A 23,881-nucleotide genomic window follows, 5' to 3' on the forward strand; every position below is an offset into this window, starting at 1 on the left:
GAACCCGGGTCTCCCGCATTGTAGGCAGACACTTTACCGCCTGAGCTACCAGGGAAGTCTTAGCCAGCGTCAAATACAACAGAATAATCCCTTCACGGAGTCTTCTTCCTTGGGGCGTATACCCTTATCCAGTCTTACAAACCAGTTTCATGTAAGTGAGTGAAGAGTGAAGTCGCTCAGTCGTGTCCGACTCTTTGCGACCCCATGGACTGTAGCCTACCAGGCTCCTCCCTTCATGGGATTCTCCAGGCAAGAGTACTGGAGTGGGTTGCCACTTCCTTCTCCAGGGGATCTTCCCGACTCAGGGATCGAACCGGGGTCTCCTGCATTGCAGGCAGACGCTTTAACCTCTGAGCCACCAGGGAAGCCAAGGAAGTGGTAAACCTGGGATTTAACTCCACACTAGCAACGCCTCTTCGTTGTAAACTCACTTTATTTATTTATTTTTTTTCTTTCTTAATATATATTCTTTTTTTAATATATATTCTTTTTTTTAATATATATTCTTTTTTTTTTCTTTTTTTTTTTTTTTAATTTTTTTATTAGTTGGAGGCTAATTACTTCACAACATTTCAGTGGGTTTTGTCATACATTGATATGAATCAGCCATAGATGTAAACTCACTTTAAAAAAAAAAAAAAAAAAGGCTGTTGTTGCCATTTCCATGGAAAGCCACACCCTTTCTAACACTCACTTCCGCTTCTCCTGGCTCACTGGCCACGCGGGACTCTGCACAGTCTTACTTTGTCCTGCACCGTCAGAGTGAGTAATGAAACATCTTTCTCCAGCCTCTCCTCTAACTGCTGACCACTAGGCCCTCTCTACCTTCTGAGACTTCAGGTCCTGGGCCATAGTCTTCCTTCTCACTCTCAGTCGCTTTAGCACCACAGAGCTTCTAGTATCGCAGCTTCTGTACTTTCTCATCTCCAATTCCTTGCATGGTTTCTACCCCTAGAAGTGTGCTGTGCTTGGTCGCTCATTCGTGTCTGACTCTTTGAGACCCCATGGACCGTAGTCTGCCAGGCTCCTCTGTCCATAGGGATTCTCCAGGCAAGAATACTGGAGTGGGTTGCCATGCCTTCCTTCAGGGGATCTTCCCAACCCAGGGATCAAACCCAGGTCTCCCGGATTGCAAGTGGATTCTTTACTGTCTGAGCCACCATGGACGACCAAGAATACTGGAGTGAGTAATCTATCCCTTCTCCAGGGGAACTTCCTGACCCAGGAATAAAACTGGGGTCTCCTGCATTGCCTGTATATGCATTGCGTATCACAGCTTCTATACTTTCTCATCTTTAATTCCTTGCATAATTTCTACTCTTTGAAGTGTAGCCGCATCGTTTTAGCCACACTGGATTAACACTTGCTCTTTCTGATTGCCTCTCCGTCTTTCTCATGTCTGTGCCTTTGCTTATGTTTTTTTTTCTCAGCCTGGAATGCCCTCTTCACCCTCTACTTGTCAAAATCCTAACTATCCTCCAGGACCAGCAAAGGTATTAATTTTTGCATGAAGTCTTCCTGTGTGCATGCTAAATCACTCAGTCGTGTGCAGCTCTGCGACCCTATGGGCTATAGCCTGCCAGGCTCCTCTGTCTATGGGATTCTCCAGGCAAGAACAGTCTAACCCACGTCTCCTGTGGCTTCTGCATTACAGCCAGATTCTTTACTGCTGAGCCTCCAGGAAAGCCATCCTACATCTTTCCAATTGGATGTGATCACTTTCTCTCTTGAGCTCTGTGGCATTTTGTTTATATTTTCCTGTCACTCTCCACGCTCTGCTTTGATGACTCTTATTTGCGTCTGTTTGCTTTTTATTGAGCTCCTCCCAGCATTTGAAAAGTGAAAGTGAGTGTCCAACTCTGCGACCCCATGGACTGTAGCCTACCAGGCTCCTCCGTCCATGGGATTTCCCAGGCAAGAGTACTGGAGTGGGTTGCCATTTCCTTCTCCAGGGAATCTTCCCGACCCAGGGATTGAACCCAGGTCTCCCACATTGCAGGCAGATGCTTTACCGTCTGAGCCACCTAATTCTGGGCACCCTTTAATTCATTAAAAAAATATTCATTTAGCACTTTCTATGTGCCAGGCACTGTGCATGTTTAGGGTTATAAAAAGTGATTAAGATAGGCAGGTTCTTCAAAGGTGATGCCTAACACTGGTCTTTAACACAGAAAGTCTTCATTTAATGAAAATATGAATAGTTAATTTAAAACATATATACATACAGAAAAAGAGAAAAAGAAGAAAGTGAACATGCTTTCCACTTATCCATATCTCAAATGTGGTGTATGTGTGCTAAATGTCTTATCATTTTTAAGGGGGATGTGGGTTTGGGGAACAGAGCAAATGTTCTGTTAGATGTAGGGATGCAGAATGTGGATTTCCTGTCTCCAGAATAGTCTCGTCTCAGTCTCTCTGGATCTGTGACAAGCAGGCATTACCTCACAGTAATATTCTTGGAATCTCTGTTGCTGCTGGAAGCCCCAGTGCGTATCTAGCTTCAGAATTATCCCCATGAATATTTAAGCTCTAAATGACAGCTTCCACCAGATGGTGCTGAGGTACAGCTGGGACCAGATGGATATGGATTCTGCAGCCAGAGTCTGTAAACTGCATGGGCTCAGTGGGGTCATTTCATTAACTTCTCAGTAACGTCACTCTGCATTTTGATTGAATTTTTAAGACTCCGGTACTGTCTCACATAGGGGCTTTGCTGTGCATGAAGAAGGCTAGATCATGTAAATAATACAGAAAGAAACAAAATGAAAATGAAAGTTTTTCCTCCTCCCATTTCCACCTCCACAATTAATCCCTCTAAAACTGTTTATTGCTTCTTGGCTTCTTTACAGAAAAAAAGATATATATATATGTGTGTGTGTTTATGTATATATATCCTTTATATATATAAAACATATATATATGCCTGAATCTAAGCATCTACATATCTATATATTTTGTCTTCTGTTTCTGCATTTTATTACATAAAGAGAGTCATACTTGTCTACTGTTTTATTTTTAAATTTTATTTTATTTTGTTTTGGCCACACCGGGTGGCATGTGGGATCTTAATTCCCCAATCGGGGATCCAACCATGACCCCTAAAGTGGAACTGGGGAGTCTTAACCACTGGACTGCCAAGGAAGTCCCTTGTGTACTGTTTTAAACCATGTTTTCATATTAACATTTTTGAGATTTTTCTATACCAACATACATATGCATTCTCTCATTATTACATTCTCATCATAATTTATTTTGATTAATACCAAGTTTTCCATAGTTTATTTTGGTTGTGTTTGGGTTTTTTATATTATTAGACACAGTACTGTAATGAATATTTTTGAGAAAATGTCCGTTGAGAGTATCCATAGGGTAAACTCCATACAGAGGGATTGTTGGGGAAAGTTACTGGCATTTTATGTTTGATCAGTTCAGTTCAGTTCAGTTGCTCAGCCGTGTCCAACTCTTTGCGACCCTATGGACTGCAGCATGCCAGGCTTCCCTGTCCTTCACTATCTCCCGGAACTTGCTAAAACCCATGTCTACTGAGTCGGTAATGCCATCCAACCATCTTGTCCTCTGTCGTCCCCTTCTCCTCCTGCCTTTAATCTTTCCCAGCATCAGGGTCTTTTCTAATGAGTCGGCTCTGTGAATCAGGTGGCCATACTATTGGAGCTTCAGCTTCAGCATCAGTCCTTCCAATGAATATTCAGAATTTCCTTTAGGATTAACTGGTTAGATGTCCTTGCAGTCCAAGGGGCTCTCAAGAGTCTTCTCCAACACCACAATTTGAAAGCATCAATCCTTCGGTGCTCACCTTTCTTTATGGTCCAACTCTCACACCCATACATGACTACTGGAAAAATCACAGCTTTGACTAGACGGACCTTTGTTGGCAAAGTGATGTCTTTGCTTTTTAATAAGCTGTTTAGTCATAGCTTTTCCTTCAGGGAGCAAGCGCCTTTTAATTTTTCTCGTTTGATGGATACTAGCAAATTGCCCTTCAGGAATGTTGCACCCGCATCAATACTGATTATACTCAGACTGTTACACTGTTACATTTCTGTCAGGGCTACATTTTTACGAGTGAACCGTTGTTCAGTTTGCAGTTTCTTTCGTTAAGGAGGCTGCGGGTCCTCTGAATTTCCCTGGGAGCCTGAGCCTCACCCACCTGCCCGGGAGAAGCCCTGAGCGGTGCCCTGACTCCTCCCGTCCAGCAGGAGGCGCGGCCCCGGCCGCTCCCGCATGCGCGGTGCGCTGGGTGTCAGACCGCCGAGCCCAGTGGCCTGCCCGGGGCTCCCCCGCTTGCTCCAGCACTCCCGGCCCGGCGGTGGCGGCCGGGAGCTCCGCGCCATCCCACCCGGGCGGCTGTGGCCCGCGCCCCGCGGCATGAGCCGGTGACCAAGCGCGGGGCCCAGCCGGAGGCAGCCGTGGCCGAGGTAACCGCGGCGCAGAAGGGCCGGGCGGGCCCCCGATGCGGACTCGGGCCTCCCCGGGCCGCGGGGGAGTCGGGCCCCGGGATCTCCGGGGAAGCGCGGGCCTCGCGGAGGTCCGAGGGCTGCGGGAGACGACCTCCACCCGCTCCCTGCCGGGGCCACTCCTGGTGCTCTCCCGCTTGGGGGGCGCGTTGACTCCCGCCCCGCCTTCTCCTTCGTCACCCGGCCCCTGCGCGCACTCTGGTTGCCCACCTGTCTCCCTCGCTCGCTTCCTGCACCTTTCCTTTCTCCCCGGATCCTGTGGCTTCCTTCCCCGAAGGGCCCACCCCTCTGCCGTGACCTTTGCCCGCTGCCAGCTCCTCCCCGCGAGCTCCAGGGTTCTGCTTCCTCCCGCGGGGGTGTTTGAGCTCTGGGCCCTGCCGTGGGCAGTGGCGTTCCGTGCGGTACCCAATGCCTCGGGCAGGACTGGATGCTCAGGTGAGCCACGGCCAGCGGTGTTTGGGGCTCTGGGCAGCTACTTGAAACTCAGAGGTTATTTGGCGTTTTACATACCGGCGGTGGGAACTAGACAATATGTATACAGTTTTGAGGTTAAAGTTGCTCGGTGTAACTTACTGGGAAGCGCTCATTTAGCCGGGTCCTTGATATATTTGTCTGAAGATGTCTTGAAACATAAGTATGTCCATTTAACTCCCTTTTCTCTGTCACTTGCATGCCCTGAGAACTTAAACTGGACTTAGTCTGTAAATTTCAGAGCTCAAAGGCTACTTACCGTAATAAATATATGACTCACTTTCCATCACTCCTCACTTGCAATGACTTTAAGCCATCTGGTTGCAAATGCTGGTATAAAACAGATAGATTTGCATCTGTCTAGTTATGCTGGTTAATTGAGAAGTGAAAAAGGTGTATCTCATTCAGGCTTTTAAGGGTAATTGGGGAAGCAGCTTGACCTGGGGGTTAAGAGCTCAGGCTCCAGAACCAGACTGCCAGCCTCCAAATCCTAGCACTGGCATTTTCTAGTTGTGTGAAAATGTAGCCGTCCTTGTTACACTTTCTCTGTTTGTAAAATGAGGATAATCATAGCTCCTCACTTGAGACTGTTAGAGAGTCTGTGCTCAGTCGCTCAGTTGTGTCCGACTCTTTGCGACCCAATGGACTGTAGCCTGCCAGGCTCCTCTGTCCATGGGGATTCTCTAGGCAAGAATACTGGAGTGGGTTGCCATGCCCTCCTCCAGGGGATCTTCCTGACCCAGGGATTGAACCCAGGTCTCCTGAATTGCGGGTGGATTCTATACCAGCTGAACTACCAGGAAAGCCCGTTAGGAAGACTAAGTTAACACCAAGTTAACAAAGTACTTAAAACAGATCCTGGCATGTAGTAGGTCTGCAGTAAAGTTTAGTTATTAGTTCCTTAATTATATGCTTTGTATTAATTACAGTATAATTTTCACCAAGGGACACAGGGTTTTTATTTTTTTTTAATTTGAAATCACTTTTAGGGGTGGTTAGCTTTAACAGAACTTTAATTATAAAGGACCCTATCAGGTAAGGCAGTGAATTGCAGATTTTCCTGCTTGGGCCAATATTTATTTCCTTTGTTTTCAGGAACAGGTGAGTTGAGTTCCACCGTAGCAGGGGCTCCAAGAGCTCAGTTTCTAGAAAGTTTAAGAAGATGAGAGTTTGTGGCTGAAAACTTTGGACTAATCACTGAGGAAAGGTTATTCAGGCAGAGTTTAGGAATAAATAATTCCAGGAACAGAAAATGCATCTCATCTTGACAGTCGAGTTGGAAGATTTTTCCGGTGATTCAGTGCCCTGACCTCCAGCCAGATGATTCCAGTGTTTAGCAGGGACAAGTTTGGTGTGCTTCGAGAAGGCTATTGTTTGTAGGACTTCGCTCTGAAATTCTTACTTTGACCCAGGTTGTGGTATTATATGGAACAAACATTTATCAGTAGAAGATTCCTCTTGGTTTGTCCTCTTTGGGGAAACTCAGTGTTAGGGGAGAAGAGGGCAGTGAGGGGTAAGTATGGAAAATTCTGTCTGTGGAGTTACCTGGCCACAATTACCTTGAAACTCTTAATTGAAGAAAGAAAATAATCGAAGTTCATCACCATGTAATTACTCAAAACTTGGACCTTGAACAGTGTGTGCATTGATGGAGCTCAGAGGGATAGAGACACTCCCTTCATTCAGCAAACATTTCTGTTTACGTGAAGTGTGTTCTAGACATGGTATTGTTAGGTTGGTGCAAAAGTAATTGCTGTTTTGCATCATTGAGCTTTGCCATTTGGTATTGGAATGCATTCTTAAATAAATGTGTTTATGCTATACATCATTTTAATGCTCATTTCTTGCTCTTTTTGGCTAATGAATTATTACTTGCTGTTTATTTTATATGTATTTTAGACTATGGAAAGGTTGTTAGACAAAAAGCAAATTTGAGTGATTTTCTTATTTGAGTTCAAAATGGGTCATAAAGAAGCGGAGGTAACTTGTAACGTCAACAGTGTATTTGGCCCAGGAACTGCTACTGAACGTACAGTGGAGTGGTGGTTCAAGAAGTTTTGCAAAGGAGACAAGAGCCTTGAAGATGAGGAGGGTAGTGGCTGGCCATTGGAAGTTGACGGTGACCAACTGAGGGGATCATTGAGACTGATCCTCTTACAACTACACGAGAAGTTGCCCAAGAACTCAACACTGACCATTCTATGGTCGTTCAGCATTTGAAGCAAATCGGAAAGGTGGAAAAGCTTGTTAAGTGGGTGCCTCGCGAGTTGACCAAAAATAAAAAAAGCCTCATTTTGAAATGTCATCTTTTATTCTCTGCAACAACAACAAACTATTTCTCTATTGGATTGTGAAGTGCAATAAAAAGTGGATTTTATACAACAACTAGCGATGTTTAGCTCAGGGGTTGTCCTGAGAAGAGGCCCCAGAGCACTTCCCAAAGCCAAACTTGCACCAAAAAAAGTGTCATGGTCACCATTTGGTGGTCTGCTGCCTGTCTGATCCATTACAGCTTCCTGAATCCTGGCGAAATCATTACATCTCAGAAGCATGCTCCGGCAATGGATGAGATGCCCCCAAAACTGCAATGCCTGCAGCCAGCATTGGTCAACAGAAAGGGCCCAATTCTTCTTCTAACAATGCCTGACTGCACATTGCACAACCAGTACTTCAAAAGTTGAACGAATTGGGCTGCCAAGTTTTGTCTCATCTGCCATATTCACCTGACCTCTCGCCAACTGATTACCACTTCTTCAAGCATCTCGACAACATTTTGCAGGGAAAATGCTTCTACAACCAGCAGGACGCAGAAAATGCTTTCCAAGAGTTCTCTGAATCCCAAAGCACAGATCATTATGCTACAAGAATAAACAAACTTATTTCTCGTTGGCAAAAATATGTTGATTGTAATGGTTCCTGTTTTGATTAATATAGATGTGTTTGAGCCTAGTTATAATGATTTAAAGTTTGGGATCCATGGCTGATTCATCTCAATGTATGACAAAAACCACTACAATATTGTAAAGTAATTAGCCTCCAACTAATAAAAATAAATGGAAAAAAAATAAATTAAAAAAAAATAAAAAAAATAAAGTTCAGGATCCAAAACCGTAATTACTTTTGCACCAACCTAGTAGATACTGCGGAGAAGGCAATGGCACCCCACTCCAGTACTCTTGCCTGGAAAACCATGGACGGAGGAGCCTGGTGGGCTGCAGTCCATGGGGTCGCTAAGAGCTGGGCATGACTGAGCGACTTCACTTTCACTTTTCACTTTCATGCACTGGAGAAGGAAATGGCAACCCCCTCCAGTGTTCTTGCCTGGAGAACCCCAGGGATGGGGGAGCCTGGTGGGCTGCCATCTATGGGGTCGCACAGAGTCGGACACGACTGACGCGACTTAGCAGCAGCAGCAGTAGATACTGGGAATATTTAGCAGAGATCAAAACTGACTCCAAGAAAATGATGACCAGTAGAAGGGAGACTTACAGTTATATAACCAATTAATACAACCTGGCAAGTGCTGTGATGAAGCCTGTAAAAGCTATGAGGATGCTCACTGAGAGCTCTCTGTCTCTAAAGCTCCACTTGGTAAGGGGCTGTTTTTTTGTTCAAGGCTCTTCCCCTCATTTCTTCCATTAGGAGTTTTTATTCCACCTTCAGGGCTTGTCAGCTCTCTCAGCTGCTTAACCTGTGCAGGTAAACCTCAGAAACATGAGTCTGTATCCCCGGGAACAGCTCTCAGTGGAGGTGGGGGGGTGTGTTGGAGACTGGGGTTGGATGGACTTTGGTGGATGACATCCTTCATGGAACAGTTCTCAGGTGCGTTTTCAGAAGGACACTAATCGGGGAGCCCCATCCGCCCAGCTCAGCATGGCAGCCAGCTCAGGAGCGCTCTCCTGGCTTCCCATTCTTCCCTGACTCTACTCCTTACTCCCTCTCTCTGGCTTTCTGGATTCGTCTTCTGCAAGCTACCTGCACCCTTAGTTTGGCGGAACATAAACTAAGGAGGCTGCTACTGGAAGCGGCTGTAGAAAGCAGGTCCTGAGAATAGTGTTGTGAGACGGGAGCCACTCACCCTAAGGGGGGGTGAGTGAGGACCCCCTTTCGTGGGGGTAAGTGAGATGTTGAGGACCCCCGGAGCCCTCTAGCATCGCCGAGCAGTCAGACTGACCAGTGGTGGGTTGGGGTGAGGTTCAGGTCGAAAGGAAAGCATTGGCTAGGGCAGGAACTCTTAAGTGCTTGAGCAGTATGTGGACCAGGGTCAGGATAAGGCTGGTGGAGTTGGTTGGCCCTTGTTAGCTCCCTTGGAGGCCTTGAGGTTTGATCTGGCTCAGATTAGCCAGGTGTCAACTCGGGAGGCACTGTGAAAGATGTGGTTCCATAGCGGTGTTTCCTGAAGCTGGGGGGTTGGGGGGGCGGGCATTCTGTGGTGAAAACCAGGCCCAGAATTTAATCACAGTTGTGGCAGAGCTGCAGAGGAAGCTGAGTGCACGGCCTTGATGTACCGCCTCTGCTAATGTCGGGGCTGTGATAGGGAAGAATTTGGACCCAGGGTCTTAGGATGGAGATTTTGGGTGGATGCACTGAAGAACTCTCAGATTTCCTAGATCCCCTGGACCAGCCGAAGTATTTCTCATTGAGAAGGAGCTCTTCCTGCCTGGCACCCTGCAGAGCCCTCTCCGGAGGAGGATACCTTGCAGGGTGGTGCTTCTCCCTCCTGGATGTTGCCCGCCCCTCCCTCAGATCTCAGCACCAGCCAAGTGGGGGAGTACATCCCCCGCTACTGGGATGGTAGCTGTTGCATTGAAGAGCTGTAGGACCTGGTTCCTCTGGACCAGCGGGAACTGGAGGAACACGTGGGCCTGAATCTTGACAGTGTCAGGCCAAGAGTGGGGTAGCGGGGACTGTGAAGCTGAATGGGAGAGACTCTTGGGAGCGTACTCCCTGGATTCAGAATTCAGTGGTCTGATAATGACAAGCTGGTCCTGATGTCCCGCTGGGCAGGCTCTTGGAAGCTTGGACCTGACAGTAATACTGTTGGTTCTCAACTGGGGGTGATTTTGCCTCCGCAGGGGATATTTGGCAATATCTGGGCATATTTTTAGTTGTCATAAATGATGGTTGCTTCTCTTGAATAGAGACCAGGGATGCTAAACTAAACCTTCTACAGAACACCTCCCCACAGAAATGAACCATCTGGCCCAAAACATCAGTAATACTAAGGTTGAGAAACTCCAGCCTGGAGTAAATGAGATAAAGGTGCTGGAGCTGTGTTGGCAGAATATTGAGAAAGGGCTTAAAAGGTTCAGAGAGGTGGAGATTTGAAATAGATTTATTACCTGAGGCCAGAGACTCAGCTCCTGCCCGTGTTCCCAGGAGAGCATTCTCCCTTCCCTCTGGTGATACGGAACTCCAATAAGGGGACCAACGTGTTTGAGAGGCTCAGTGTTGGTTCTCCTCTGTAGACCAGGGTTGACTTTATGAGATTTGACCATGGAACTGGGTTCCCGAGTATCAGTGAGGATGATAGGATTCTGAAATGGCAGAGGCTGGGTGGTGGCACTAACCATCAGAGGCAAGGTCAACACGATATCCATAATAAGCAATGAGGCCCAACTCATAGCCAGTGTTTCTGGACCCGCTGTGATGCTAATAGAGCCTGGCATTCTTAGAGACAGTATAGATGGGCAGCCAGCTAAGGTACTGCTTCACTGTATAACCTGAAAAAAAAAAAGAAGTCAAGAGCTGGCAGGTGGAAGGCTGATGTCAGGGGCTGCAGTGGAAGAGTTATGATCACCTAGTTTTCAGATGTGAGCCCGCACTCAGACCTGTATCCCATGCATTGAGGGGGAGGCTGGATCTCTTGGAAGAAAAATTTTGCAACATCCCAGAAAATACAGACAGATACTCCCCCAGTTCTTCCTCAAGGGAACTGCAGGTTCTTATCAGACTTGTGGTACATCAAGGAGAAGATAATAATATCCAGACCTGTAGAGGGCTGTTAAGTACAGGGTGTGACTTGATGATAATACTGGACAACCGGTAAGCAATAGTGGATAGGAGTTGTTAGATAAATGCCTTGGCCTCTCCTCCTTCTGAGGGACATGGTGAGGTCTGCATGGCTCTTCAGAGGGTTCCTAAAGAGCCCCTGTTATGACTTAATAACACACTCCTACTGGCTTTCCCTGGTTCCCTCTCTCTCTTTGCTCTGTACTCTAGCTCCTGGGTAAAACTACCTGCACCCGCATTCTGTCTCTGGTTCTTTTTTGGTGAGATTATGGTGAGACCCGAACTGTGACAGGTAGGAAGCAGGATGTGAGGCCTAACATGGTAGGTGTCAGGCTTTCTTCTCCCCAGCTCTCCTGCTCCCCCCGTGGGACCGCGGAGGTCATAGTCCTCCTCTTGGAGTCCTGTGGCTCCAGGTCCCTGCCAGCACTTGCTGACATTTGACACTGACTTTTTCCCATGCTCATGTGTAGATGTCTTATTGTAGTTTTGCTTTCCCTGCCCATTAATTAGACTAAACATCTTTTCAGATGTTTTCTGTGCCATTTTGTTGCCTCTCTTGTGACATTCCTGTTTAAATCTTTTGTCTAAGTTTTCTGTTGTTTGTTTTGGACTTTTTGTTTGTTTCTTATTACTCTGTAGTTCTTTATTCTGGTTGCTGTTAATAGTCCTTATTAGTTACGTGTATCGCAATTATCTTCTAGTTTGCACTTGTCTTTTTACTTCCTTATGATGTCTTTTGATGAGCAAAAGTTTTTAATTGAAGTGCTGAATTTAATCTTATGATTTGCACTTTCTGCATTTCATTTTGGAAATCATTCTCTGCCTGGAAGTCATAGATTTCTCTTTAGTGGTCTAAATATCTTTGCCTGTCACATGTAGCTTTTTACTCTGCCTTGAGTAGATTCCCTTCCCTCTGGCTGCTTTTAATATTTTTCTTTGGCTTTCTTTTCAGTGGCTTTATTTTGACTTATCTGGTTGGGGTTTTTGTTTTTGTGTGTGTGTGCATTTTGTTTGTTTGGTACATATTGTACTTGGAATTGAGTATCGTGAATCTATGAGTTGATGTCTTTCATTATGCTTGGAAAAACTTAACAGAAGACAGGTGGGTTCTCATATCTACTTCCACCTTCAGCCTTTGCTTTATCACACATCATGTCATCTCTGGCAAATGAAGGTGAAAAAATAATGTCAGCATTGTTTTAAGAAATAGCTTAGATCGTTTGAAAGAATCTTGGGGACCCTCTGGAGTCCCCAGACCATATTTTGAGAACCTCTGGTCTAAGATTTTTGGTATTAATATTATACTAGACTCTTAAAATAGGCTGGGGAATAGTTCTTCTTTTTTCTGAACTTTGGAGTAATTTGTGTAAAATTGGAATTATTGTTTCTTGAGTGTTTGGCAGAACTTGGAAAATCTTTTGGGCCTGGAATTTTCCTTATCGGAAAAGATTGTTTTAACTTCCGATTCACTTTCTTTAGTGTTATAGAGCTGTCAAGGATGGCTATTTCTGCTTGATACTGTTTTGATAAGCTATAGGTTAAAAGAATTTTCCCATTTCATTCAAGTTTTTAAATGTATTGGCATAAGTTCATTGGTATCATCTCATCTTTTAAATACATGCAGTATTTAGTTATGGTCCCCTTTTCAGTCTAGGTATTGTGCTTTATTTTCTCTTTATCTTGATTAATCTTACCTGAATTATGTCAAATATCAATTTCTTCAGTCTTTTTCTTTTTAAAAGATTTAGCTTTATAGATCCTGTTTGGTTTTCAATTTGTGTTTTTTTTTTAATTACTTAATTACTTGTATTATCTTAGGATTTTTTTGTTGTGATAATACCTTTTTTATGATCTGTTGCTCATTAAAATTTGTAAAGCTCATATTTGGATACTGCTTTTGTTCCCTTAGCCCCAGTTTTGTTATATGTGAAAACAGTATGTTTTTACACTGTGGGTAATTGATAATTGAGTGGTATAATTGTTATAGTAGGTTATGGCCAGTATTTTTTTTAAAAAGCTATAGAATAATAAAAGAATACAGTGTTCATCACATATTCTGTGGCTAATACTGTGTACTAAGGTTAAATAAGCATTGTTTTGTGAAACTTCTTTCAAATACATCTGTGTCTGTGTTAGATTACAATATAAAATGTTGTTTTATTATAGGTTTTAGTGAAAAAAAAAGAAGTTTAAAACACTGTATTAAAAGGCAGTTTGTCTAACATTTAGGAAAGATTTCAAACATGGCTGCACAAAATAAACATATGAGGGGCTTGCTAGTTTGACACGTTCTGTGACCTTATTTTAGGCCTACTGATACAGCCCTCCAGTGCTGGAGCCAAGGACTCTGTTCTAACAAACTCTGCCTGTGTAGTTCTTACAATTCGGGTGTTTGAGAACCACTGATTCAGGATATAGATAGACTCTGAGAGCCTGTTGGGCAGTTCTGACACGGGGCTTGTGGAGAGTACAGCTCCTTGCATGCATCTGTCCCAAGGCTGCCTCTTTTCTAGCTCCAGGGGGGACATGGGGAAAGAAGGAAAGCGATAGGGTGGGCCTCGTGGTAGTAGGGGTCGGGGACTGACCGGGAACATCTTGTTCATTGTTAGGATGACAGAAAACATGAAATAGCTCTCGTGCCTGCATTTCTGTCGTGGAATCGATTAGTGTGTGTTGAATGACTAATGTATATACCCCAAAGATGATTATCTTTAAGTGTAAAATGTATAAACTTTCATACATTAGTCCATGACAGTCATGTTTTTTTCGTATGTTCCAGACCGTGGTCTCAGATACAACAGATACAAGTTGAAATCATTAATGATCATTCAGCACATTTTACCCCCAAAGCTGGTAATGATCGCAACATTCAGGGCTTGACAGGACCCTACTTAGCTAGGCAGGAAGCAGTTTTATCGTGTAGGCATGGTTGGAGAGAACTCCGTTTAGCCAAAGTGAAAATGGTTCATAAACCCTAAGATGGTCTATGAGCTTTTCAATTATTTTTCTTTATATTAATGTGTGCTGGGACGCTCAGTTGTGTCTGACTCTGCGACCCCATGGACTGTAGCCCGCCAGGCCCCTCTCCCCATGGAATTTCCCAGGCAAGAATACTGGAGTGGGTTGCCACTTCCTACTCCAGAGGATCTTCCCACCCCAGGGATCAAACTTCTGTCTCTTGCGCCTCCTGCATTGGAAGGTGGATTCCTGACCACTAGTGCCACCTAGCGTTGTAATAACTTTTCTGAAAGATCAGAGAGTAGAATGAGACCATTTGGAAGACTGGATTCTTGACACATGGAATGCTGAAGTCACTTGTTGCAGTGACGTGTCTGTGACAGATGAAGGAATCATGCTCAAGGTATTGACATAGTGGGTAGGCATCAGGTGTTGGGGGGCTTGTTTGGCAAAGGATCTTAATTTGTGGTCTACGGGGTACTTTGCATTTTCACCTGAGGACTGAAGATTTTTTTTACATCTCAGTCCATGATGCTTATTGGCTGTTTCATTTTTCTATTGCTACATAACACACCACCACAGTCTTACAAACAGCAAAAGCAATAGCAGTCATGTACTTGCTCAGGATTCTGCTGTCTATGCAGAACTCATTGGGGATGGTTCATGTTGGCTCCAGATAGTTTCTGGGGTCTTCTGAGCTTCCTTACAGCTAGCTTCCAACAGCTACAGGGTCTTTTAAAGCCTGGCCTCAGAAACCCCAGAATCTCCCTTCTGCCACTTTCTCTTAGCCAAACCAAGTCCATCCGGGATTCAGGTGGAAGGGAAAGAGATTCCACGTTGTGAATGGAGAAGTGGCATGCACATTCATCAGTGGGAAGAATTGTTGGCATCTGTCTTTAGAAACCGATCTACCTCACTTCTTTTCCTCTACCTCTCCTTTCCTCCTTTCCTATTTCTTTCTTCATTTCTTCCTTCCATTGAAATGTACCAACTATCCCCTTTTTATAAAACATCAGTATATATTTATTTAAAGATTAGCCTTTTTTTCCACTAACACCCCTTTCCCCTTTCTTGATATTTTCCTAGTGGTGTTTTTATGTTGTGCATTTTGTTATTTATTTACTTTATTTATCAATTCAGTTCAGTCGCTCAGTTGTGTCCAACTCTTTGTGACCCCATGGACTGCAGCATGCCAGGCCTCCCTGTCCATCACCAACTCCTGGAGCTTACTCAAACTCATGTCCATCGAATCAGTGATGCCATCCAACCATCTCATCCTCTGTCTTCCCCTTCTCCTCCCGCCTTCAACCTTTCCCAGCATCAGGGTCTTTTCAAATGATCAGTTCTTCGCAGGGTCAGAAATCCCTCTTCATTATTTCATCAAATTGCTTAAGGGAAAGAAATAGGCCGTTTGAAAATGACCCGGTCCTCTCAAGGGTCGTCTGTCACCCTGAAGGCTTCATTTTTCTCTCTTCTCCCCTGGTAACCAGGAGTGTGAGGAGGAGGCTGCCGGGGTCATTATGTGTGCGTCGGTCAAGTACAACATCCGGGGTCCCGCCCTCATCCCGAGAATGAAGACCAAGCACCGCATCTACTACATCACCCTCTTCTCCATCGTCCTGCTGGGTCTCATCGCCACGGGCATGTTTCAGTTCTGGCCGCACTCCATTGAGTCCTCGGGCGACTGGAGCGTGGAGAAGCGCAGCGTCCGAGACGTGCCCGTGGTCAGGCTGCCGGCTGACAGCCCGGTGCCTGAGCGCGGCGACCTCAGCTGCAGGATGCACACGTGTTTCGACGTCTACCGCTGCGGCTTCAACCCCAAGAACAAGATCAAGGTGTACATCTACCCGCTGAAGAAGTACGTGGGCGAGGCGGGTGTCCCCGTGAGCAGCACCATCTCCCGCGAGTACAACGAGTTGCTCACGGCCATCTCAGACAGCGACTACTACACCGACGACATCACCCGCGCCTGCCTGTTCGTCCCGTCCATCGACCTGCTCAACCAGAACTCGCTCCGCGTGAGGGAGACGGCGCAGGCGCTGGCCCAGCTCTCCAGGTATCCGCAGGTCTCCCAGAAACTAGGGGCAGGGGAGGGGCAGAGCCGGTTTCCAGCCGGCGGCTCATCTCCTGTCTCCTAGGTGGGCACGTGGATGAGCCGCTGACTTATAGGAGGACCTGCGCTGCGGGCACCCGTTCTCTGCACCACCCTCTTGGGCCACTGCTGTGGGTTCCCAGCTTCTTAACATTTAGAAGCTAAGAAGGGATCATCTTCCCGTGCCTTTCCTTTTAAATGTAGATGCCTTTCCCCACCTCCCCTGTTTATTACTCACATATACACATTCACTATAAAAAGCTTGAAAATACAGTTAAGCCAAAAGAAGAAAGTAAGAGTCATCCCTTAAGCCTGCTTTTGAGATAATCATTAGTATTTTGATGTTGATTCTCAGTCGTTTCTTTGTGGAACATATACAGGGGCACACATGTGTGCATTTTAGTGTATTTATGCACATGTATACATATGTGTGTGTATAACATTTTGGGCAAGAGTGGGCTCACACAGCAAAGCGTATTCTTGTGCTGCCTTTCCCCCTTCATTTACCATGAACGTGTTTCCAAATAATTTCATCTTCGTATGTCAGTGCAGTATGACGTATACACAGAACATGTATGTATTCGTATATACAGTTCTGTATGGGATTCCATTTTGCACACATTCCTTAATGTACTTAATTAGCCTTCTGTATCTCTTTGTGTTCCTGTAACCAAATGGTGAACATTGGGGTTGCGTTCAGATTTCCATCAGCATAAGCAGTTCTACAGTGGACCAGCTCGGAGGACACATCCCCCAGCTTTCCTTTGGAGGAGCCAAGCCAGTACCCGGAGCGCTGTTGCAATCTCCAGGCATGCAGTTTGCCTCCCTGAGAAGTGGCCCCGTTTTGGGTCAGGGATGCTTGCCACTTATCCATCTTCCTTTGTGGCTCAGATGGTGAAGAAGCTGCCTAATGCAGGAGGCCCGGGTTCGATCTCCGGGTCTGGAAGATTCCCTGGAGAAGAGAATAGCAACCCACTCCAGTATTCTTGCCTGGAGAATCCCCATGGACAGAGGAGCCTGGTGGGCTGCAGTCCGTAGGGTCGTACAGAGTCGGACACAACTGAACGACTAACACTTTCACTTGTCATCCAGAAACTGACTGACTTGTCTTCTTCATAGTTGATGTGTGAATTCTACATGTTTACTCTCTTAATAGGTGGGATAGAGGTACCAATCACCTCCTGTTCAACATGTTGCCTGGAGGCCCCCCAGATTATAACACGGCCCTGGATGTCCCCAGAGACAGGTAGGTGTATTTGGGGTTGTCTGCCTGATGGGTTTCTGAGGATTAAGTCAACATAGGACCCTTTTATTCACGTGAAATCATATTTCTAAGCCCACTAGGATGTAACTTTGTAATCAGAATTGTTTGTTCAAGTGGAAAATTGTCCTCAGTCTTTTCCTCCCCGAGACCTGGAAGCACCGAGACCTGCCGGAATCTGTCACAGAAAACTAGTGGAGGGTTAGGTTCCAGTGGAGCATCTTAGGAGTCTGTCTTGTCTTCTTAGTCTGGGTTGTGTGCTCCTGAGCACACCCCCATACCCCTAAAAGGCCTGGTTCGTACTGGTGGCTTGTGTTAGCTCTCTGCACATTTGGGAGCATTAAGTAGAGTCGCAGCTCCTGAGGGGAGCGGGCGTGGACGTGTCATTGGAGCCTGTAACGTCCGGGAAGTGAGGCACTCTTAAGTACCGCTTACTCTCTTCTTTCCTCCTTTCTAATGAAACTTCCAAACAGGCAGAAGTGGCATGGGGTGGCCACGATGGCGATTCAAGTCCAGGTACTGTGTATTTGGCCCTTTCGTACACCGACGGCGTCGCTTCCTGGAAACCTCAGAAGGGGGTGCCCCTTGAAGGTTCCTCTCCTAGTGCTTGGTCCGAGGCTCCGAAGAGAGCAGGAAGTGTGGGCCCGACATGAGGGTCCTGGGCAGCACCCACGGGAGGGGATTACTGTAAGTTCAGATATGAACTCATTTATAACTAGCTCTGTTGCAGTTGATGTTTAATTCTTGAAATCATTGGTACTAAAAGAGGTGAGAACAGCCTCAGGCCCGCTGTGGTCTCCACTTATTTGAGGTCAACATCGTCATTTATGAAAATCTACACTTAGTACCGCTTTTCCCCAGAAGATTAAATCTAAGCCCTCTTTGCTTTTATGTGCTTATCTAGAGTCAGTATTGAGTTTCTATCTGGAAAGACGATTATCAACCGCGCCCCAGCGCCATCCCTCAGCTTTGGTGTAGAAACCATTTTGGACGATAGAGGGCAGTCAGGCCACACAAGTGTCTGTAGAAACCCGCTGAACACAAGGTGATTTCTGATTTGGCTCTTAGCCCCAGCGTTCCTGAGTGCATTATTGTCTTATGCGTTTGCTTGTTCTGGGAAAGTGAAATGTGTTAGAGGACAGAAAAGGGAAGGCAAAGAGGTGCTGGGAATGCAATGTCTTCACCTGCTGTTCTGGGTTTAGTTTGAGAAGGTTTATTTCTGTTTGGGACATTTCGGTTTTTGCTGACACTTTGGTATATGTATCTGATTGGGAGAAAGATTTCACTTTTATCGAGTGCACATGTTAAAAGGAGTTTCATTTCTCTTCAGGAAAGTGTCAAGTAATCAGGAGAGAGTTGAAGTTCTTGCTGGTGCTTAGGTGTTAAGGAGCAGGAAGGTTAAATCGTTTTCCCTGTGCTTGTATTTTTGGAAGTGATTATAGGCAGTTCTGTAGCAAATAATGAATCATCATATACTCCTCCTTTATCTTTCCAGGTGGGAGATTTCATTTTGAAGCCGAGATGGTCTTCGACTGGTTGGAGTAAGGAATAGTAGATTTGTTTGTTAATTTTTCTGATCCTTTGTCCTTGCTCCTGGATTCAGAGGAGGCAAGAACCATGCGTGTAGGATGGTTTTAGCAGAAGCTGCATACCTGGTTATTCAGAAATTAGAAAACAGGCTAGATTTAGACTGTTTCTAAGATTCCCCTGAAATCTAAAGTTGGAGGTGTGATTTTTTTAAGAATTATCTGACTCAGGAAAACACAAGGACCAGGGCTAAAGCAAATGTCAGCTCAGCAGATACATCTTTTATGCTGTGTGAATCTGTGTTTCTCTTTCAATATTTGAAAATCCTATGTATGGTACACATATACCTTCTGGGTACAAGATTGAAACAATGTGAAACAAAGAGTAAAGTGTAAAAATATGTTTTCAAATTTTCCTCTGGTTTTACTCTTTTACTGAGAGGTAATCATTGTTCTAAAATACTGTGTATTTTTTGAGTCTTTGTTTGATGGATTTCTAGTCACACACATACACATGTTCACCTATCCATTTTAAGTCAAATGACAGCAAATTATACATCTTCAATGCCTAACTTTACTGATCTTTGTTTTCTCAGATATATTCTATAATTTTATTACTACTTTAGGTTTTTGTTATCCTTTCTTTGCAAGTATCTCTCTCAAATTTCTACTTTTATATAGGTGTATATTTATTTAAACTTCTTACGGAAACATTTAAACCCGTATAAAAGAAGTACAGTGAGTCCCATGTAACCACTGTCCAGCTTTGTTTGTTGACAACTTGATTCATCTATACTCCTACTTTCTCCCCACCGGATTATCTAGAAACAAATCTCAGATGTTGTATCATTATGCCCATAAATATTTCCATTTGAGACTGCAGAAGAGGTTTTTGTGTATAACTCAGTGACTAAGTCAGTAAAGAATCCACCTGCAATGAAGGAGACCCCTGGTTCGATCCCTGGGTCAGGAAGATCCCCTGGAGAAGGGAACGGCAACCCACTCCAGTATTCTTGCCTGGGAAATCCCATGGACAGAGGAGCTTGGCGGGCTGTAGTCCACGGGGTCACAAGGATTTGGACACGACTGAGTGACTGACACTTTGAAATTTTTTCAAGGGCTTTTTAAAAAGTATAACTACAGCACTCATATCACACCTACAATAATTAACACTTAGTTCTTTAACATCACTAGATATTCACCAAATATCTAGCCATTGCTCAGATAGATACATCTCATTTTCTCTTTTTACAGTTTGAATCTGTAAACAAATGAGGATAGCCAGTAAAATTGGTCAGTTTTTTTTTTTTTTCCAAAACCTAAGACTTGAATCTTTATATTTGAGGGATTCTCAGGCCTGATTTGGAGAAGGCAATGGCACCCCACTCCCGTACTCTTGTCTGGAAAATCCCATGGACGGAGGGGCCTGGTGGGCTGCAGTCCATGGGTTCGCTAAGAGTCGGACACAGCTGAGTGACTTCACTTTCACTTTTCACTTTCCTGCATTGGAGAAGGAGATGGCAACCCACTCCAGTGTTCTTGCCGGGAGAATCCCAGGGACAGGGGAGCCTGGTGGGCTGCCGTCTATGGGGTCGCACAGAGTCAGACACGACTGAAGCGACTTAGCAGCAGCAGCGGGCCTGATTAAAAGGAAGCAAAAGATACACTTGCAGACAAACTGTGTTTAGGCTCTGTGGCTACTCATATGGGAGGAGGCGAGCTGTGAGAGCATCTGGGGCAGACCCAGTGTAGGGACAAGGGTCCACAAGACAATGAGGAAGAGGGCTCAGTGAGGTCCCTGAGTCTGCAAGTCCCAGGAAGTGCCGAAGGTGCTGGCGGACACTCCCAGCGATAGAACACCTGGCCTGGAGTGAGTTGTGGTCCTCAGGGTCATGCTTTCTTAGGTGCATGGTTCCCATTCAGTCTCTCTTAGCTTCGGAACGGATCTCCGATTTGGGGATACATAATGGGGAAACAGAACACGCTTCTCAGCAATTCACTTTTCAGTCAATGTAAAACACATGTGCTGTAGAACAAGAGAGGCTTACAATATTTTCTCCATGGGTAATGTTCAGGAACGCTTGGCAGAAGAAGATACGGTGAGGTGGGTGGAGGTCTTGTCAGCAGCAGGGTGGGTGTGAGGCTTGTTTGACTAATTGCAGCGGTGGCTCCTCCAGAAGTCTCCAGCGAGATTGCACCTGTATGATCTGTGACATGAGACACGCTTCCGGCCGCCTGCTTTCCTCCTGCCAGTGCTAAGCCCCTCCCGTAGGCCCGGGGCCCCCGGGAGAGCAACAGTGCAAGCCAGTGTCGTGTACACCTGCTTCCTTTCTTACCACATACGCTCGCTCCTTCCTCTGGGGCATGGGTGTGATTACGTCACCCACCAGCCCACTTACCTGGGCCGCCTGGTGCCGGTATATTGGATCCATGTTTACTTCCCTGCACGTCGAATCGTGGGGGCCCCTGCAGTCTGCTTGCCATCATGGTCATGGAACCCACCCAAATTCATGTTGGACGGAGTCACTGCCGAATGCTAATCAGGAAAAATGAGACCGTATGTTGGTACTACGGCTAGTCATTAAGTTTTACAGAGCGGACTGGCAGCTGGAGAGGTGTTCCAGCCTGCACATTACCTCCCTAACCAGTTCTTGGTTTCATAAAGCTTAAACAAACAGATTGGGATTTCCAGGGGTGGTTTGGAAATCTTTGAACTTAAACTGGTCATGTAAGAAGGGAATGTAGGCTGTCATCAGGGCAGGGAGGGGATTGGTAGCAATCAAGATTGCAAAACATGTGGCTTTGCAGTTCATACATTTTGGCTCAGACTGCGCCGTGCATGGACCTGGCAGCACTCCGCCCCAGTAAGTGATTTGATGGGCTCGGGGGCCCCCCCGGGACAGAATAACTGTAAACGTTGGTGTGATGTACACCTGCTTCCTTTCTAATGAAGTGTCACTGTACTACTTGCTGCATCCAGTTAAAGCAGCGTGTTCATGGTTTTCTAATTAAGGGGAATAAAAGCTCGTGTGGGAGGACTTGCAGGAGAAGTATTCGAGGTCAAGTTCTGTATTCTGCTTCCCGTGGAAGGAGTGGGGTTGATAAGACTGAGTAGCTGGGACAGGTGGTGAGAGCTGGCAGAGGCTTCACAGTGCACACGAAGCTTTGGGATGGCAGTGGAAAGAACTGCTCTGGTGGGAACTGGAGCGGGCTGGGGCGTAGGCAGGTGAGATGGGGTACTTTGCCGTCACCGTGGCTTTTTTTTGCCCATTGTCCCCTGAGCTTCCGGTCAGCGGGACAGCAGTGGCTGCCCCAGCCAGTCCTCTGTGCAGTCTTGTTGCTATTCCTGTTACTATAAATGTGTTTGAGTCAGGGCCTCCTTGGTGGCTCAGATGGTAAAGATTCTACCTGCCATGCGGGAGGCCCTGGTTTGATCGCTGGGTCAGGAAGATCCCCTGGAGAAGGGAATGGCAACCCACTCCAGCATTCTTGCCTGGACAACTCCATGGACAGAGGAGCCTTGAGGGCTACAGTTCAAGAGGTTGCAAAGAGTTGGACATGATGGAGCGACTGACACTATCACTTTCACCACCTGTGACTTTCGGGAGAGGCGAGTGGGATCCAAGTAAGGTAGCAGAGGGGCTGATTGTAGGCTGTCCTCCTGGCTGTGCTGTATTTTAAAATAAGGAAAGTAAGGACAGACTGCTTAGGACCCCAGAGGAAGGCAGGTGACTCCGGAATAGGATGCAGCTAGTGTCCTGCTGCTGCTGCTGCTAAGTCGCTTCAGTCTTGTCCGACTCTGTGCGACCCCATAGACGGCAGCCCACCAGGCTCCCCTGTCCCTGGGATTCTCCCGGCAAGAACACTGGAGTGGGTTGCCATTTCCTTCTCTGATGCATGAAAGTGAAAAGTGAAAGTGAAGTCGCTCAGTCATGTCTGACTCTTAGCAACCAGATGGACTGCAGCCCACCAGGCCCCTCCGTCCGTGGGATTTTCCAGGCAAGAGTACTGGAGTGGGGGGCCATTGCCTTCTCCGAGTTAGTGTCCAGGAGACGCTATTGTACAACGTTTAGCACATTGTCTTTGTAGAAAAGTGATTTGGTAAACATCAGCTGTGGTTGATACTGTTATGAATATCCAGCTACCCGTCTCCACAGAGCTTATCAGAACAAAGACTGTCTCTTTCTCATCGTTTGACAAAACCCTTTGCTTTTCAGGGCTCTGTTGGCTGGTGGTGGCTTTTCTACGTGGACTTACCGGCAAGGCTACGACGTCAGCATTCCTGTGTATAGTCCGCTGTCAGCTGAGGTGGACCTTCCAGAGAAGGGCCCCGGGTAAGGCGCCTTGGGCACAGCCCAGTGAGGGCCAGCAGGGCGGGCCGCACTGCAGTCGAACCATCAGTTACAGGCCGGGGCCCTTGAGGGTCCGTTTTTCCTGTCCCACCCCAACCTTATTGATCCTTCAGTTCTCTCTCTCTCTCTCTCAGTCAGTTTTCAGCGCTGTCTACCAAGCTCCCCAGATCAGAAATCCAGTTGCCGTCCGTAAGTCTTTCCTCTGCCTTACTTCCTGGGCGGAATTCCAGGCTTCCAGAAGGAAAGCAGGCGTTCAGCATAAATCCTGTCGTTCAGACAGTTCTCCGCCGAAATCGAAGTTCCCACGCCCCAGTCAAGGGCCAGCCTTTCAAAGAAGAGAGCCGCCAGGCCCACTGTGTTAAGTCCGTGCACCAGGCACTGTGGGCACTGTGGGCAGCTGACAGGCAGAGGTTGGTGATGCCCCTAAACCTCTGCCATGCCCAGAGCGGCCCCTCACCACAAAGCACCATTGGGTCCAAAGGTCAGCAGGGTTGTGGCCGGAGAAAGCCTGGGGGAGACAGGGTGAGGAGTCTTAAGATGGCTCAGACTAAACTCTCTATCATCTACTCTCCCGAGTGTAATCTAGGTCTCTAATGTTGGTTTAGGACTGGCACGTCCCTTCAGATTTAATCCAGGGAAGAAAACACGCTGAAAGGAAAAGATTGAGAGAGATTGAAACGAAGGAGAGCAAACCACAATGAACAGTACCTTCAGATAATAGTTTCCAAGAATTA

At 46.2% G+C, this 23,881-nt stretch overlaps 1 protein-coding gene across 5 annotated transcripts in view; it reads left to right on the plus strand.

The window, feature by feature from the left end:
* Positions 1-4,237: 4,237 nt before the first annotated feature.
* EXT2 (exostosin glycosyltransferase 2) overlaps positions 4,238-23,881 on the plus strand; it is a 139,106-nt gene continuing 119,462 nt past the window's right edge. Inside the window, exons 1-5 of one of the 5 annotated variants that reach the window (XM_043909922.1) lie at positions 4,786-4,910; positions 15,407-15,972; positions 17,165-17,254; positions 23,013-23,129; positions 23,282-23,557. In XM_043909922.1, coding sequence (XP_043765857.1) covers positions 4,884-4,910; positions 15,407-15,972; positions 17,165-17,254; positions 23,013-23,129; positions 23,282-23,557 — 1,076 coding nt within the window. In that variant the 5' untranslated portion in view covers positions 4,786-4,883. Of the gene's footprint in view, positions 4,437-4,785; positions 4,911-15,406; positions 15,973-17,164; positions 17,255-23,012; positions 23,130-23,281; positions 23,558-23,881 lie in introns of those variants that run through there. The other 4 variants (XM_043909932.1, XM_043909913.1, XM_043909952.1 and 1 more) reach the window with 4 other exon arrangements.

Source organism: Cervus elaphus, chromosome 1, assembly GCF_910594005.1.
Source record: "Cervus elaphus chromosome 1, mCerEla1.1, whole genome shotgun sequence".
NCBI lineage: Eukaryota > Metazoa > Chordata > Mammalia > Artiodactyla > Cervidae > Cervus > Cervus elaphus.